The 17,248-nt window shown below is 39.2% G+C and overlaps 1 protein-coding gene across 1 annotated transcript in view; it reads left to right on the top strand.

Moving 5' to 3' along the window:
* The window catches only part of ARL6IP6 (ARF like GTPase 6 interacting protein 6), a 57,077-nt gene extending 49,106 nt beyond the window's left edge, over positions 1-7,971 (top strand). Inside the window, exons 4-5 of the mRNA XM_080670229.1 lie at positions 6,620-6,698; positions 7,625-7,971. Of these exons, the coding sequence (XP_080526355.1) occupies positions 6,620-6,698; positions 7,625-7,639 (94 nt within the window). The 3' untranslated portion in view covers positions 7,640-7,971. The remainder of the gene's footprint in view (positions 1-6,619; positions 6,699-7,624) is intronic.
* The last annotated feature ends 9,277 nt before the right edge of the window (positions 7,972-17,248 follow it).

The raw sequence follows: 17,248 nt of genomic DNA, 5'->3' as shown, positions 1-17,248 counted from the left end.
GAAAATAAGCTTTCAGTCTCCAGCCCAGTTTGGGAGGTGTGTAATCTGGTTGTGTGATTGGGGAGAATTTTTAAATGGATTCCTTTTTTTTTCTTCTTTCCAGTTGCATTTACATTTAGTACTATTTTGTACCAGTTTCAGGTGTACAGCTTAGTGGTCAGACAATCATACACCCTACAAAGTGCTCCCCCTGCTATCCCAAGCACCTGCCTGGCACCATATAGAGTCACCACAATATCTTTGACTATATTCCCCATGCTGTACTTACATCCCTGTGTCTCTTTTGTAACTACTCATTTGTACATTAAAAAAATAATAATCTTTTGGGTTTTAGTTTTACTTTTAACCTACCTTCAGAGGTTTCTGATGACTGCAATTCTAGGCTTTTGCTAGTTCTATGATATAAATCTTGTTGCCTCTCAGCTTTCTCCTGTTTCCCTAAAACTCATCTTTCTCTAGTATGCTAAGCTAATTCCACTTGTCTATCTGCTTCACAATGTCCATAATTTTGTTGTTGCATCTCTCTTTTTGTACTTGTCTGGGTAAATACATTTAAAAAAACAACAAGAAGAAAGCAAAGAAAAACATCTCTTTACTCTCATTTTAATGGGATTTTGGGAAATAACAAAGTAAATAAATTTCTTTAATCTGTCATCTTTACCTAGAACCCATTGATATAATTTTGAAGGATGAGCTATCTTACATTCCTCAGATAATCTCTGCTTGATCATGATATTGCAGGATTTCTTAAATAATATTTAACTTGGTATATTTGCACTTCAGTTCACAACTAAGGCTCTCCTAAAAAAAAAAAAATATATATATATATATATATATATTTTTTTTTTTTTTTTAATTGACCATGAATAGTTTTGCTCTTGGTGGCATTCTAATCTCATAAAATGAGTTGAGGAGCACCTTCTGTTTTTATTCCATGAGTTTGTTTACAGTAGGAGTTATTCTTTCTTTGAAGGGTTGGTAAGAATTGATTGTAAAACCTTCCAGGTGTAGTGCCTATGATATATATTTTTTTAATCCTCACCAATTTTTAAAAAAAAATATGTTTTATTGATTTTTTACAGAGAGGAAGGGAGAGGGATAGAGAGCTAGAAACATCGATGAGAGGGAAACATTGATCAGCTGCCTCCTGCACACCTCCCACTGGAGATGTACCCCCAACCAAGGTACATGCCCTTGACCGGAATCGAACCCCGGACCCTTCAGTCCGCAGGCCGACGCTCTATCCACTGAGCCAAACCGGTTTCGGCCTCACCAATTTTTTAAAATTGATTTTTAGAAAGAGAGGGAGGGAGAGAGAGAAACATCAATTGGTTGCCTTTTATACCGACAGGTAATTGAGCCCACAGCCTTTTAAGTGCATGGGATGATGCTCCAACCAACTGAGCCACCCAGCAAGGGCCTGTTTCCTATTATTTGGGTTCAGTGTATCACTTTTGCCCAAAACTCTTGGTTGATATGAACTTTGATGTTTGTGGATTCAATAATGACTCAAGGTTATTGGTCTCTTATACTTTATGGTTACATTACTTTAATAAACTGTAAGTAAAACCATAGATATTGAGATCAATCTTAACTGACTCCAAAGTATATTTTAAGAACTTACACTGAAATTTTATTTATTTAATGGTGATTGTATTACACAGAATAGCCCTAAAAATAATTAAATTACCAGATTTTAAAAATTAATTACATAGAATTTAACACTTCATTCTTTCTAGATGATTTCATACATGTGATTTTTGTCTGCCCAGCTAAATTATAAGCAGATTAATTCTAATCACCATGTTTTCTGCATCTTTGTATTCTTTGTAATGCTATGAACTGTGCTGGACAGTCAGACATAACGTGTAAATACTTTCGACTGATTTTAGCATATGTCCTTAATATCTACATCTTTCCTAATGAATGAATGTGGGAAAATTCAGTTTATCAAGGATTCTGGTTAGTTAAGTTCTGATAATTGATTAAACTTCTTTTAAAGTTGTGTATTAAACATATAATAATGGATTTAATTTCTCTTGAAATTGTTGCCCCGCTTTACATTAGATCCTCTTTTTATCATTTTGTCTTAATGACTAGCTTAGGCTATAAAAGTAATGACCCATTCATTTACTTAATCCCTCTCAATAATTGATGCAGTTCTTTAAATTCAGTGGTTCTGTTGGTGTGATTGATATTGACAGTAAATGTAGCTGAAATAAGTTTATTAATCATTCAGGAGCCTTATTTGTCTGCTGCATTGTTGCAACCCCTATAATAAAATGGTTTGTGGGGAGCCCTCTCAGTGGCCATAGATACCCAAACAGGTATGGTCTGGATACTCTGCTCATTTCAACCAGACTAGTTTCTTTCTTTTCCCCATTAAGTGTTGTTTAAACAAAAGTTTTTTAGGCTAAACCAGATTTTGAAAACCACTGGTCCACTGCATAAATCTGACCAAAGTCTTCTTAGGTCTCAATTGCATCATCCTTCATTCACCCATATATTTATTAATGTATTCAACAAATGTTTATTGAGCAAATGCATATGCTAAGTATTAACTTAAACTCTGAAGAGAAGCCCCTCTTCTCAAGCTAACTTTTCTGATGCAATAATTTGCGCCTAGTGAGAGAAAATAAAAAGACAATTTGCAAGGTTTCTCTTTTATAATCTTATTCCAGCTTATCCAATTTTCTCTTCCATTGTTCTCAAGATAACTAAATAAGTGAGAATAATTACTTTTGTACAAATTTCCAGTCATAATAAACAACACGTAATGGTTAACTTTCAGACTTTGGCTAAGAGATCAGAAAATGTCACTCTAAAATTGAGTTGACCTATAATTCTGTCTGAATCCAATTCTTTTGAATCTAGCATATACTGGGGCTTACCATGTGGGGTCCAGAAGTTGCCAGGTAGTGAGTGTTACAGGACTTTCTCCCCTCTGGGTCCACTGAGAGCTTCGAGACCAGCATTGCACACTTCATGTTAAGATTCTAGAGAGAGCTGGCCTTACGAATCCTTGACCTTCAAGGGGAGAGCTAACTGATCATGATCCAGGAAATGGGGGAACTGAATTGTGGGATCAATTTTTAAGGTGGGAGAGTGGAGAATAGGGAGCAGAGTGGTTTTACCCTGATGCCTTGATGGAGGACTGACATCCTTCTTGTTGCTACACTGCCAGCACACAGGACCTTTCACCTCTTGTGACAATCCTCACTTAAGGTATTAGCCACACCAAAGTCCCCAAAGTCCCAATCGGCAGATGAAGAAAAGCTGCAGCATATCTAAGCAGGCCTAATAGTAGAAAGAGATAAACAAAGGGAACAATCAGAACAGGCCTCTAATGAAATGGAGATGTTGGATGAGAAAGAGAACAGGGTTTGTAGAAGAGGATGGTTATTTATATAATTAGGAAAGAATGATACATCTATATTTTCATTTGAAAAAATACATTGAGCATCTACTATGTGCCTGGCACTCTGCTAAATGCTGGAGATAAGAGGCAAAAAGAAAATCGTGGCTTTGTCTTCCTAGAGCCAAAGACTTGAGAATGATAAAAGGGAAGGACATTCTGAAAAAAATGACATGGTATGATTAAAATTTAAAATAGAATAAAGCTCATTAAAAAAAGTAAAATGAATGAGATTGTTCATTTCTTTGAAGTTATCTGACAGATGGTTTATAAATATGCCACTTATGCTGCCCAACAAGGAGCTAGAGAGCCTTCAATGTTCCACCAAGAAGAATCAAGTTTAAATAACATAATATGGGCTGTGATACAATTAATTGTATTATGACCAAGGATATGTCATAATGAGAGTGCAGTGGGTTGATAGCAACTAACACTTTTTGAATAGATGTACCATGCCCTGTGCTAAGCACCATATTTATTGATGCATTCAGTTCTTATAAAGTGGCTTCTATATCTTCTCCATTTGATGTATAAAAAAACAAGAGGGGCAGAATGGTTATTCATTTGCCCATCTACAAAGCTAGTAAGTAGTTGACTCAAACATAGGTTTTACCTGACTGCTCTGAATTCTTTTCTACCCTATACTCCTCTAACGTGGAGTCTTGAGAGTCCAAGAAGTCTTGTCCATTTTTGTGCTTCTAGTATAGTTCTGGGAGAAGGATAACCTACTTGTGGTGATCAGTCCTGTTTCTGGAGAAAGAAGGATTTATTCCCTGAACCTACAAAGCAATTCATTAAGCAGATTACTTTACTTTTCTAAAACTATCCCTTTTGGACATTCAGTTCTCTTTAATTCTGCACTCCCAATCAATAAGTTGGTTTGTGATACATAAGGTGTTTTGCTGAATGAACCTGGGCCTTGTGGAATATGACTGTTGGCTTTTCTGATACATTTCCCTTTTTCAACTCTTAAATGTAGGCCTCTTATTAATTTAGGTAGTATGAATCATTTGCTCAGGCCCAATCATAGCTTTTAAAATGCAATTTATTTTTAATTTATTTTACTTTTAAAGCAAATGACAGACACCCTGTGAACTCAGTGACAGTAGTCATCTCTTAGACTTTATTATAGATTTATCTGTAATAAAGAAGTTACCATTCACAAGAGGACTTTCAGAAGCCTCTATATTTAGCCCTGACACTAGGTGTTTTTTTTGTGTTTTTTTAAATCTTCACCTGAGGTTATATATTTACCTATTTTTAGAGAGAGGGGAAAGGAGAGACAGACAAAGAAAAACATTGATCAGTTGCCTACCGTATGCACCTCCACTGGGAATCAAACCCACAACCTAGGTATATGCCCTGACCTGGAGTTGAAATCAGAACTTTTTGGTTCACAGGATAATGCTCCAACCTCTGAGCAACACCAGCAAGGGCTATAGATGTCCTTTTAAACACAAGCATAATAAAAGTAAACATGCACAAAAACATCAGTTAATTATGTGGATTCCACTGAAAATTGCACAGTGGAGACAGATATGATTTGATATCCTCTTAACTATTAAGTTTAAAATGTGCCTTCAAAATTTTATTTCTCAGGCCTCATCAAAGTTCTGGCCTCAAGAAGAGGAAGGTTTGTAGTAAAGGGAAAGAAATGTTTATATAGTACTGAGTAAGGACTTTATATATATATATATTTTTTTTTTAATTTTTTATTACAGTTGATATTCAATGTTACATTAGTTTCAGGTATACAACATAATGGTTATCCTATATAATAAAAGCCTAATATGCTAAGTGTCTGGTTGTCTGGTCATCTGTTCAACCAGTCAAAGCGTAATATGCTAATGATATGCTAAGGCCGCTCAACTGCTTGCTATGACGTGCACTGAACACCAGGGGGCAGATGCTCAGACCAGTAGGTTAGCTTGCTGCCGGGATCCGGCTGATTGGGATTGACTGAGATGGGCTGGACACACCTTGGAGCTCTCCTGTGGTCCCTCCCTGGATGGCCAACCTCCCACGTCCCTCCCTGGCCCTAAGTGTGCACCTGTGGGGTCCCTTGGCCTGGCCCGCACCCTCTTGCAATCCAGGACCCCTTGGGGGATGTCGGAGAGCTGGTTTTGGCCAGATCCCACAGGCCAAGCTGAGGGACGTCACTAGTGCATGAATTCGTGCACCAGGCCTCTAGTACATTTATATAACTTATAAGGTGAACCCTCTGATAAGTCTAGTACCTTCTTGACACCACACAGTTATAATATTATTGACTGTACTTTTTAACTGATTTAATTCACTCTATTAGATGAACACTATTATTAATTCCTATTTACACAGAAAGAAACTGAGGCCTGGAAAATGGCTTGCCCAAGATCACAGAACTAGCAAGGGGCAACACTGGGCTTTAGATCCAGACTGTCAGACGTTTACTTGTTTCACCACCATAGTCTTCTTTTCTGTCTTCCATTCCCCCAAGAACATCCAAACCCTCTGGCACCTGTCTCCTTTCTCCAGGGAATCCCCCAAATTTTCCTCAGGGAACTTCCTTTCTTTCTCTCCTATTGAACAATGGAATCTCCTAATTCCCTAAGCATGCACCTTAGTATCCCATCAAACTATTTCTTTCCCTGAGTGAACTTTCTACATTCTGTTTCCTAACTAAAACAGATACAAAGAAAGGTCTCTGTTGCAGAAGAAGTGTAGCAGAAGAGGACCCCAGAAGATGCCACCGCCCCTCCCCCCCCCCCCCCCCCCAATATGCCTCTTTGGGATATGGCTTATTTATTTTGCGATAAAGGCCATTGAGAACCAGCAGACTCAGGAAAACCTCTGAAAACAAGGGAATATAAATTTATAAATATGCTTTTCATTTAGATAGATCTCTCTCTCTCTCTTCCATATAGAGAAGAGGAGGACTCTTACCAACTCTTCTAAATGGAGAAGGCACAGATTTAAATCTGCACACTAAACCTCATTGAACAACTCTTGTTTACCATATGTTTCCTGGTCATCTTCCCAAAACTTGCCTCTTCTGCCCAGAAGCCCCAAACCCCTTTCTTTGTTGGTATTTAAATCTAAGTTCTAGCCACCACTTTGGGTTAGTTGTTGCTGAGTGCCCCCATGTGTATGTGTGCAATGTACATATTAATAAACTTCTACTTGTTTCTCTCTTGTTAATCTGATTTTGGCCATTTTAATTTACAGGGCCCCAGCTGGAGAACCTAAGGTTGGTACAGGAAGAATTTTTTTCTGCCCTCAGATGAAGAAACTGATATTTGGAGAAGTAAGGAGACATCCCCAGGATCACATAACTTGGCCAAAGCCCAAAGCAGGACTAGAACCCACAATTCACCCACAATTCCATATGCCAAATGGAGCTCACTACAGTGAGCTAAGGTTTGGAGTTTTGGAGGGCTCCTAACCCCAGAGGAAGCAGCTGTATTTGTAGTTGAAGGGTAGCAGAATATGCACTCCAAAATGTGACTCTAGGAGTTTAGGACATTCTATCCCCAAGCCACTTTGGTGTGTTGAACTATAGGCACTTGAAAAACAGCAAATGTATAGAGAGGTTTTCTCCTAACTTCCCTTATCTGCCTAAGAACACATTCTCCAAAAGGAACTCATTTGCCATAAATCACTTTCCCCAGAGTCTCATCAATCAGGGAGGGTTGACTCATCACAGGAGAGGATGTTAGAAGTTGACACCATGCCCAGACAAACTTTGTCACAAGCTATCATTTATTCTTCTAAGGGCCCATTCATCTTTCCTAAAAATCATGTCCTCTCCCCTAAGAGGCCTACATCTCACCTCCCCCTTCCTTATTAAGATCGTATTTAATCCTTAATTCAAAAGGCACCTGGAAGAGTAACTCATTTTTCCTAGGGTATCTCCAATGTATACATGAGAAAGCATATTAATAGACTGTTTTTCTCTGGTTAATCTTTTATTACAGGGTTCTCAGTTGAGAACTCAGGGAGGGGGAAAATGATTTTTCTTCCTTTACATAGTCAAGCTCTTCAGAAAATGTCCAATTTTCTGATAGGATAATTAATGGAAAGCAGCTGTCTCTTTTATTTAAAAAGTGGAATTTATGGCGATTAATATTTATGAAGCACTTTTTTAATGGAAGAAGCACTGTGATTATTCAACAGAGTGTAGAGTTATTGGAGAGTGAGATTAATCAATCTCTTGTAAATCTCTTTAAATAGGCAAAATGGATATGACAGAGGACCTGATCAAAAAGACATCCGGTGCCCATCAATGTGCACTGCCAGCCTTGCTGGTATTTCAGAGAAGCCTGCACAGTATCGCTCCTCCTGCGTGTCATCTCCTATGCAGCTTACCACTGGTGTATAAACTTGGGAAGAATCATGGGCAGCTATTGCCCACGCTTATTTAATCGTCCTTTTTAGTAAGATGTCACATTACAAAAATATATATATATATATATATAGGCTTGCTCCCCAGAATAATATAGGTTCTTACTGAAGATTTAATAGGAAATGGAGAAGAGAGTTTAGATTACATACATCAAAATAAACCTTAGAGAAATCTCTATATTACATCTCTGATCTATTCCCAAATGTTCTTTCTGGCTGGCAGTATCTTTATGTCCACACCCTAATCTCTCCCGCACCCTCCAAAACCTCATCTATTTTCTGGAGCCCCTCTGTTTGGTCCATACCTCACTTTGCAAAATGAAACATGTTGGCCAACCAGCTCTTTGCCCTTAAGAAATCAATTCAGGCTCAGGGACTATCTATTGTTATTCACGTCTGCCCTTGAAGCTTTGGCCCAGTACTCCTGCAAGCAAAGTATTAACACTCTAAAGGTATGTGGGTAAGGTGGGAAAGGAAGGAGAAAGGCAAGTCTGCTGTTCAAAGACACAAGATTTTTTTCTTTTTGCTGTGTGTTGACATCTGGATTTGTCCTTCCATCTTTAGACTTAGCTGATACCCAATTAAACGTAAGATCTGATTTGAGATAATAACATGAGGAAATATAAAATCACATTTCTAAATTTCTTTACCATTCGGTGTATTCCAATAGATACTTTTAATCTAAAATTGTTTGTGAACAGAGTTAAATTCAAGAATTTGCGACTGAACAATAGTGACTTTTTAAAAATAATTTTAAAAACTGTGGATAGGAAAATATAAGTATATTTAATAAATGTGATTACACACTAACAAAACAGAATATAAACACTGGTCTAGGAACAAATGGATAAAAATGGAGTGAAAATGACATTCAAATGTTTAAAATAAGCAAGTAGATAAACTAACCTTGGGGAGGATTTAATTTAAAATTCAAAACATTTAGCAAGATAATGTTTATAATTCACATACTTATGTTTTACATGAACTTAGTTTGAAGCAAATATAAGTAAAAGATAAAATGCAGAGAAAGATAAATGTTAAAAGATAAACTGGCATATTAAAATTTTGAGAGTTTATTTGAGCAAAAATTGATTCAAATAGGGCTTCACCAAACCAAACAGGGTTAAAAAGTGCTTCCATAATATTACCAGGAAACCCCTGGTTGGGCTTGGGCTGCCTGTTGCTGTATCCAATAATGAAGGCAGGGTTGAATCATATAAGGCCGCGGTGGGCAAACTGCAGCTCGCGAGCCACATGCGGCTCTTTGGCCCCTTGAGTGTGGCTCTTCCACAAAATACCACGGCCTGGGCGAGTCTGTTTGGAAGAAGTGGCGTTAGAAGAAGTTTAAGTTTAAAAAAATTGGCTCTCCAAAGAAATTTCAATCATTGGCCTGTTGATATTTGGCTCTGTTGACTAATGAGTTTGCCGACCACTGATATAAGGCATTTATTGAGAAGGCTAGCCAACCAAGAAGACAGGGCGCTTACAAGCATTCAAATCCTGTCTTACAGCAAGGTGCAGGGGACAAGATTATAAAGGGGAGTGGGCTGGGGAACGGAATGCAGCTATGTGCAGTCCTAGAGGTCCCCAGACGTCAGCTATTGTCCTTAATCAGCAGGCAATGAGATGATGTTGATGAGATGATGTTTTGACTCCTGGTGGGTCAGTCTGACCATGCTTATGGGTTCTGCTTGCTGTATTCACAGCTGAGTCACCTCCTTAATCTCTTCTCACAGGTCTGAAAAGGAAACTTAAGAAAAATTTAACCCTCTATTCACATATGAGAAACTTAACCCCCTATTCACATACGTAGGGGGTTGAGATCACCCTGCCAATAACAGGAGCCAGGGGACAGACTTGTATGGGGAAGGTGTGAAATCAAAGAAAGGAAATTATTTGGCTATAGCTTGAAGCCTAGTTGGTTGTTTGTGACTGGTTGTCCTTTGTTTTCAATCTCGTAACGTGGCATTTATAGTCTTAAGTTTTGGTTTGCTTAATCAGGCATCCTCAAACTGTGGCCCGGGCCACATGCGGCCCGCCGAGGACATTTATCTGGCCCGCCAGGTGCCGCTGCCTGTCCTGCTTAGCAGCTGACTCATCCTGGGCCCGCAGTGCGCATAGGAATTTGTTCATAGTTTTTTTTTGTTGTTTTTTTTTTAACTATAGTCCGGCCCTCCAACCGTCTGAAGGACAGTGAACTGGCCCCCTGTTTAAAAAGTTTGAGGACCCCTGGCTTATATAGGCCATCAAAGCAATAGAGCCACTTCAGTCTAATGGCCTCCATGTTTGGTTAATTTCACATACAGAACACTACAAAGTAGACCGTAAAGTTAAATTAAAAAAATGTTTATAAAGATGGCTCATCAAGTGATACAATTTTCAGTATTCAAGATGGGCACAACAAAACCCTTTTTAAATAAGTATTTAAGAGTTACTTTCAGGAGATAATTATGAAAGGAGATAGACAGATCACTGAGCTCTCTGGGAAAAGAGAATTATTATCTTGGTAGGAATTATTCTAAGTTGAACATACTCGGTGTGGCCCACCTCTTTGGGGCTCTCAGTAATACTGTTGTAATTAACCTAGTTATTAATATCAGGAATGGAGTAAAAAGGGAAGGTAAAATATTATAAGTACTAGAAGCCCGGTGCATGATATTTGTGCATGGTGGGGGGGTTGTCCCTCAGCCCGGCCTGCACCCTCTCCAATCTGGGACCCTTTGGGGGATGTCCAACTGCTGGTTTGGGCTGGTTTATCCCTGTGGGATCGGACATCCCGCAGTTGGACATCCCTCTCACAATCCGGGACTGTTGGCTCCTAACTGCTCACCTGCCTGGCTGACTAATCGCCCCCTAACTGCTCCCTTGCTGACCTGACTGATGCCTAACTGCTCCCCTGCCGGCCCGATCACCCCCAACTGCCCTTCTCTGCCAGCCTGATCGCCCACAACTGCCCTCCTTCGCTGGCCATCTTGTGGTAGCCATCTTGTGACGATGTGGGGCGGCCATCTTGTGATGACATCACGTGACGCCACCTTGGCTTTTATTATATAGGATGTGATTTAGGTAGCTTCATCAGGAAGCTAAAGCTTCACATTCCCCAGAGAGCCACTCTTCTATTCCCTGGGGAAAGGGAATGGACATGGAGGAGAATAGACACATACCCAGTAAAGTTGGTATGACATAGGGAAGGTACTTGCTGTCAGTCACATCTGGGAAGAGGTCATTGGCCAGAATGGGTGTGGCCACTGCAAGCCCAGGAAGATTTGGAATAGTTAACTCCCTGAACAAAGAAACTCCCTCTCTTGTGCTCTTGTTTGCTCTTGGCATGTTGCACTTAACTCCTGACTAATAGACTGTAACTACCCTGATGCTGAACTGGACCCAGCTGCAACATGGAATGGAAACTCAACACTGGCTTTGCTTCTAGTTTCATTGAAACCCCAGCTACACTTCTTCTATGACTGGATGAAGGGAAATGAAACTTAGGAAATACAAGGGTGTAATTCCACACAAATAAAAATCACTAATCCTCCATGCGAGTCGTAGAAAATTCCTTTTCTCAAGATATTATAAGGACCCCACCCCAGCACCCAGTGGGAAAGAGGACACCCCAATTTTCCCAGTAACATCAGAAAAGTGAAGGCCAAATTGCCACTTTTGACAAAAAAAGGGGCCACATACTGAGCCTGACAAGCTCAGGGAAGGCCTGCATGGTGGCCTTAAAAACTCAGAAGCCTAAAATAACCACAAGGGATGGTCTGAAATAAAAACTTTTTAACTAAAAGCAGTTTATAGTGAAGATAAGTAAAATTTGGAAAAACCAAGATGGCGGCATAGGTAACACCTAAAATGCTGCCTCGCACAACTATTTCAAAACTGCAACTAAAAGACAAAATGGACATCATCCATAACCACAGGAAGGCTGGCTTGCCTGCCTGGCTGACTAATCGCCCCCTAACTGCTCCCTTGCTGGAGTGGAAATTCTACAACTAGAAGGAAGCAGAAAAGCACACTGAGATTCAGAGGAGCTGCAGAAGGCAGAGGTACGGAGGCGTGTATGCGGAGAGGGCTGGCAACTGAGTACGCGGCTGGCTTTCTCAAGCAGGAGGGAGACAAAAGCTCCCAACAGCTCTGAACTCCAGTTCTGGGTGAGACTCTGGGGACCCACACTCATTCGGGGAGAAAATGGACTGTCTGGCAGTGGGCGAAACTCGAGGGCAGCTTTCTCTCAGAGGTGCTTGAAGTGATTACCATGGGACACTGAGACCCAGGGGCCTCTTAGAGCAGGGCTGACGGGAAGCCATTGCTGTCTGCTCCGCCCTGAGACTCTGCCCCATCCAAGCTGAGCACAGAGGCTTTTGCAAGTCTTGTCTCATAAGGGTGTCTTCAGCACAAAAGTTCTCCCAGTGTAGACACAACTGATCCTCACAGCCAATTGGCCTGGAGGTCAATTCCCCCCAGTGATACCAACAACAATCAAGGCTTAATTACAACAAGACTGTGCACACAGCCCACAAAGGGGTGCACCAAGAGTGTCCACCTCAGGTAACAGGGGAGGCTGAGCCACTGGGCCCTATAGGACACCTGGCACACAAAGCCACTCTGTCAACTCAGGGAAGCAGCCAAAATGTGGAGACAAAGAAACAGGTCACAAATGAAAGAAACGGAGGAAAGCAAACGACTGGATATAGAGTTCAAAACCACGGTTATAAGGTTTTTCAAGAATTTTATAGAAAAGGCCAATAAATTTAGCGAGACCCTTGAGGATATGGAAAAGGACCAACTAGAAATTAAGCATACACTGACTGAAATAAAAAATAATATACAGAGATCCAACAGCAGACTAGAGGATCACAAGAATCAAGTCAAAGATTTGATATACAAAGAAGCAAAAAACACCCAACTGGAAAAGCAAAAAGAAAAAAGAATCCAAAAATATGAAGATAGTGTAAGGAGCCTCTGAGACAACTTCAAGCGTACCAACATCCAAATTATGAGGGTGCCAGAAGAAGAGAGAGAGCAAGATACTGAAAACCTATTTGAAGAAATAATGACAGAAAACTTCCCCCACTTGGTGAAAGAAATAGACTTACAAGTCCAGGAAGCACAGAGAACCTCAAACAAAAGGAATCCAAAGAGGACCACACCAAGACACATCAAAATTAAAGTGCCAAGAGCAAAAGACAAAGAGAGAATCTTGAAAGCAGCAAGAGAAAAACAGTTAGTTACCTACAAGGGAGTACCCATACGACTGTCAGCTGATTTCTCAACAGAAACTATGCAGGCCAGATGGGAGTGGAAAGAAATATTCAAAGTGATGAATAGCAAGAACCTACAACCAAGATTACTCTACCCAGCAAAGCTATCATTCAGAATTGAAGGTCAGATAAAGAACTTCACAGATAAGAAAAAGCTAAAGGAATTCATCACCACCAAACCAGTATTATATGAAATGCTGAAAGGTATTCTTTAAGAAGAGGAAGAAGAAGAAAAAGGTAAAGATAAAAATTATGAACAACAAATACATATCTATCAACAAGTGAATCTAAAAATCAAGTGAATAAAAAATCTGATAAACAGAATAAACTGGTGACTATAATAGAATTAGGGACATAGAAAGGGAGTGGACTGACAATTCTCAGGGGGAAAGGGGTGTGGGGGGTGCAGGAAGAAACTGGACAAAAATCGTACACCTGTGGATGAGGACAGTGGTGGGGGAGTAAGGGAAGAGGGTGGGGTGGGAACCGAGTGGAGGGGAGCTATGGGAGGAAAAAAGAGGAACAATTGTAATAATCTGAACAATAAAGATTTATTTAAAAAAATAAATAATAAAAGCAGTTTATAGTGTGTAATCATGTCCTAGGCTAGGATCTTCCCTGACAAAGGTCAATTTTCACCTTAAGCCTGTCTATTATCTTTCTGCATGTAAGATAACATTCCTTTGGAGTGTCTAAATAATTTCCTTTTTCTGGAACCCTGAAAGCATAGGAACCGCACCAGACAGAGACCACAAATTCCTTCATTGTTAATTGTTGACTGTTAACTTTCCTGTACCCACCTTTGTAAAAGAAGTATGTGTCTATCATTTTACTTTTTATCCAATCCCAGGGGTAACTCCCACCCCTTTGCTTTCTCCCGCTTTCTTAATTTATCACCAATGGATTTCATGTCACCCACTTAACGACTTCTCTTTTGATTGTAAGATATAAAATAAGATGAAAACGGCCATGCTCTGGAGCATTTTCTCAATCCATTGGGATTTTGCTTCCCAGCAACTGTCGACAGTTTGGCTCAAATAAACTCACAAAAATTCTCTACAGGTTTGAATGTTTCTTACACTGACACCACCAATGATAGAGGTTGTTATTACTTTGGACTGGATAGCTCTCCTAATCGTTGCAAATTTAAAATGTTGGCATTCTGTTGTTCAAATCCTGCTTGAACACTTTAAAAGTAATGAATTGACGTTTTGTATATATTTTCTATATCTTCAAAGCAGGTCTCCAAATATTGGGGTGGAGGGGAAAATTTGTGTTTCAGTGGAGAACTATACACTGTCTAGAGCACATCCTTTCAAGTTATCTGATATTAATTCAACGGGAACTACTTTAAACTCCAAAATTGGTAGATAACTGATAACAAAGCAAAATAATTCTTGCCTACAGGCATGCAAACTGTCTTGCGGTGGTTCAATTGCCTTTCTTCCTCTTACTAAGGAATTAAGCTAGTTTTGCCTCTATTTACACATTTATTTCACTACTCCTTATTATAAATGTATCTGTTCTTTGAATTCTCTTTTGAATTAATCGTAACATCTTACCCACTCCCTCACTAATAATAAGTTAAGAAAATCTTTAATATGTGTTCATTTTATATCTATATAAGAGTTACAAGTTTACTTTTTTTGTTTTGTTTCCTGTAACATTACTTAGGAAAAAATTTTTCTTTACAATTACTTGAAATGAATGATCAGAACATCTATTTCAATGGCGTGCTATAACTTCTCACACGAATTAAACATATTCTCTGCTTAATGAATATCTTAAAGTAATTTCTGCTCTAATTAGCTTCTCACTATTCAATCATTTTCCATCTGATTGTCTTCTCTGTAGGGGGTGCAGGGAACTAGGGTTTACCCAAGTGAAATCTCTAACTGCATGCTGAGGATTCTTTCTGTATTTCCTACAGGGCTGATACTATTCTATGAAGTATAGAACTGCCTTTCATGTTAATCTCATAGCTGCTGTCTGTGAGCTTACACTTTATGTAGAACTGTGAAGGCCCCTAAAAGAAAACCTCCTCTGTGTTTCCTACTCTCACCATGCTTCTGACACCAAATGTGGGAGGTTTACCCATACCAACCAATTCTGCATGTCTTACAATTCAATTCTGACACTAACTTCCTGGAGTTAGTGCTGACCCCACAGCACTAACGGCTCAGTCCCACAAAACTGCCTCCCCCACTTCCGACACCACTGCCAAGTCCAGATTGTCACCTGCATTTTTTATTGACTAACTATAAATTAGAGGTTCCCATGCCTCCCTCCTCAGGTTTGATAACTTGCTAGAGTGGCTCACAGAACTCAGGAAAAGTTTATTCACTAGATCAGCGATTTTCAACCTTTTTCATCATATGGCATACAGAAACTAATTACTAAAATTCTGCAGCACACCAAAAAATATGTTATATTTCTTGCTGATCTGACAAAAAAAATAGGTATAATTTTGATTCATTCACACTGGATGGATATTGTTGTGTTGGCTGTTGTCATTTTTTTTTATTTGACAATCTAAGGGGAAAGAGGTCAGTGCCTCTGACTAAATAGTTTTAAAAATTCTTGTGGCACACCAGTTGAAAATCACTCACTGGTTTATTACATAGAATACAACTCAGGAACAGCCAAATGGCAGAGATGCACAAGGCAAGGTATGGAGAAGGGGAGTGGGACTTCCCCGCTCTCTCTCGGACACCATCCTCCCAATACCTTAAAATGTTCAGCAACCCTGAAGCTCTCTCAATCCCTTTGTTTAAGGTTTCTATGGAGGTTCCATTATGTACTCATGATTAATTAAATCACTGACCATTGATGATTAAGTCTATCTCCAGCCCCTCCCAAGAGGTTATGTTAGGGCTGAGAGTTCCAATTCTCTAATTACCTGGCAATCCGCCCCCAATTCGTATGGGCTCTCCAAAAGTCACTTCATTAAGATAAACTCAGGTGTGGTTGAAAAGAGTTTGTTAGGAATAATAAAAGACACCATTATTACCTTTAGCACTCCACGATTATTTCAGAAACTGGGGACAAAACCCAAATATTATAACAAAATATGCTCCTTTAGCTCTTAATGGGAAATTATAAGGGTTTTAGGAGCTCTGGCCAGGAGCCTGAATGACTGAATACACATTTCTTATATATCACAATATTACAGCCCCTTCTTTCCTAAATGGTGAGAAGAATTATACTGTGTATTAGTCAAACAAGTAAGTCATCACGCAATAAGCATTTGTTAAGCACCTAGTATATGCTGAGGTCTCTTCAAGATGCTACTATAATTTATGACAAGACATTTTTCCTCCACAAGTTTACAATCCTATTGGCAACATGAAATTAAAGAGCAAGAAAATAGAAATCAATAAAAGACTAAGTTGGCGAATATTAACAATGTAGCATAAGTTTAGAAAAAGGAGTAGTCAGCATGAGCTGGGTATTAAGGATGGCTTCCTGGAACAGGTGATACTTAAGCTGGTATTGAAAGATGAACTGAAATTAGAAGTCTGTTTAACATATTAAACAAGGGTTTTTAGTCTGTGATCCATTCTTGAGCTTCAGGAAATCCCTGAAATTGTTTCCCAAATTTTGGGCATATTTTTGCTTATGCATTTTTCTCATGAGTGGATCCCTATGTTTATCAGCTTCTCAAATTGGTTTGTGACCACTCAAAAGTAAAGAACTAGCACTTAAAACCATGTGTTCAGGAACAGGAGACCATCAATATTGGTCTTATTCCAGGAAGTGGCAAAGTATTACAGCTAATGTCATCTCAACACTTATAGTAATGAAATACCAGAGTGTGACCAAGCACTGACAGGTGGATAAAGGGGCTGAACACAATCCTGCCCCAGCAGCAGCAGGAGAGAAGCCACTTTCCTCCAACTTTCTCTATTATAATTAGTCTTCTAGACATGTATTTTTTCATTTGGATTTTCTAACTTAAACTAAATATAGTTTATATATAGTTTCTGCTCTTACATGGGAAAAGTGTAAGTTTCTAGAAAAGAGGTAAATTAAAACATGTTAAATTTTCTCTTCTCAAACTCTCTCCTGTTAAACACAAAAGGTAATTAGTCCTGGGTATTCTATAACATACTGTTTTTTCTCTATTTCCCACATTTCTTTTACTTCTCCTTTTTCCTTCAAATTTTGTGTCTAATTTAAAGACCTGTTTAAT

Source organism: Plecotus auritus, assembly GCF_963455305.1.
Source record: "Plecotus auritus genome assembly, chromosome: 5".
Taxonomy (NCBI): Eukaryota; Metazoa; Chordata; class Mammalia; order Chiroptera; family Vespertilionidae; genus Plecotus; species Plecotus auritus.
The sequence above is the reverse complement of the archived record's forward strand: the minus strand, read 5'-3'. Positions and strand labels throughout refer to the sequence as shown.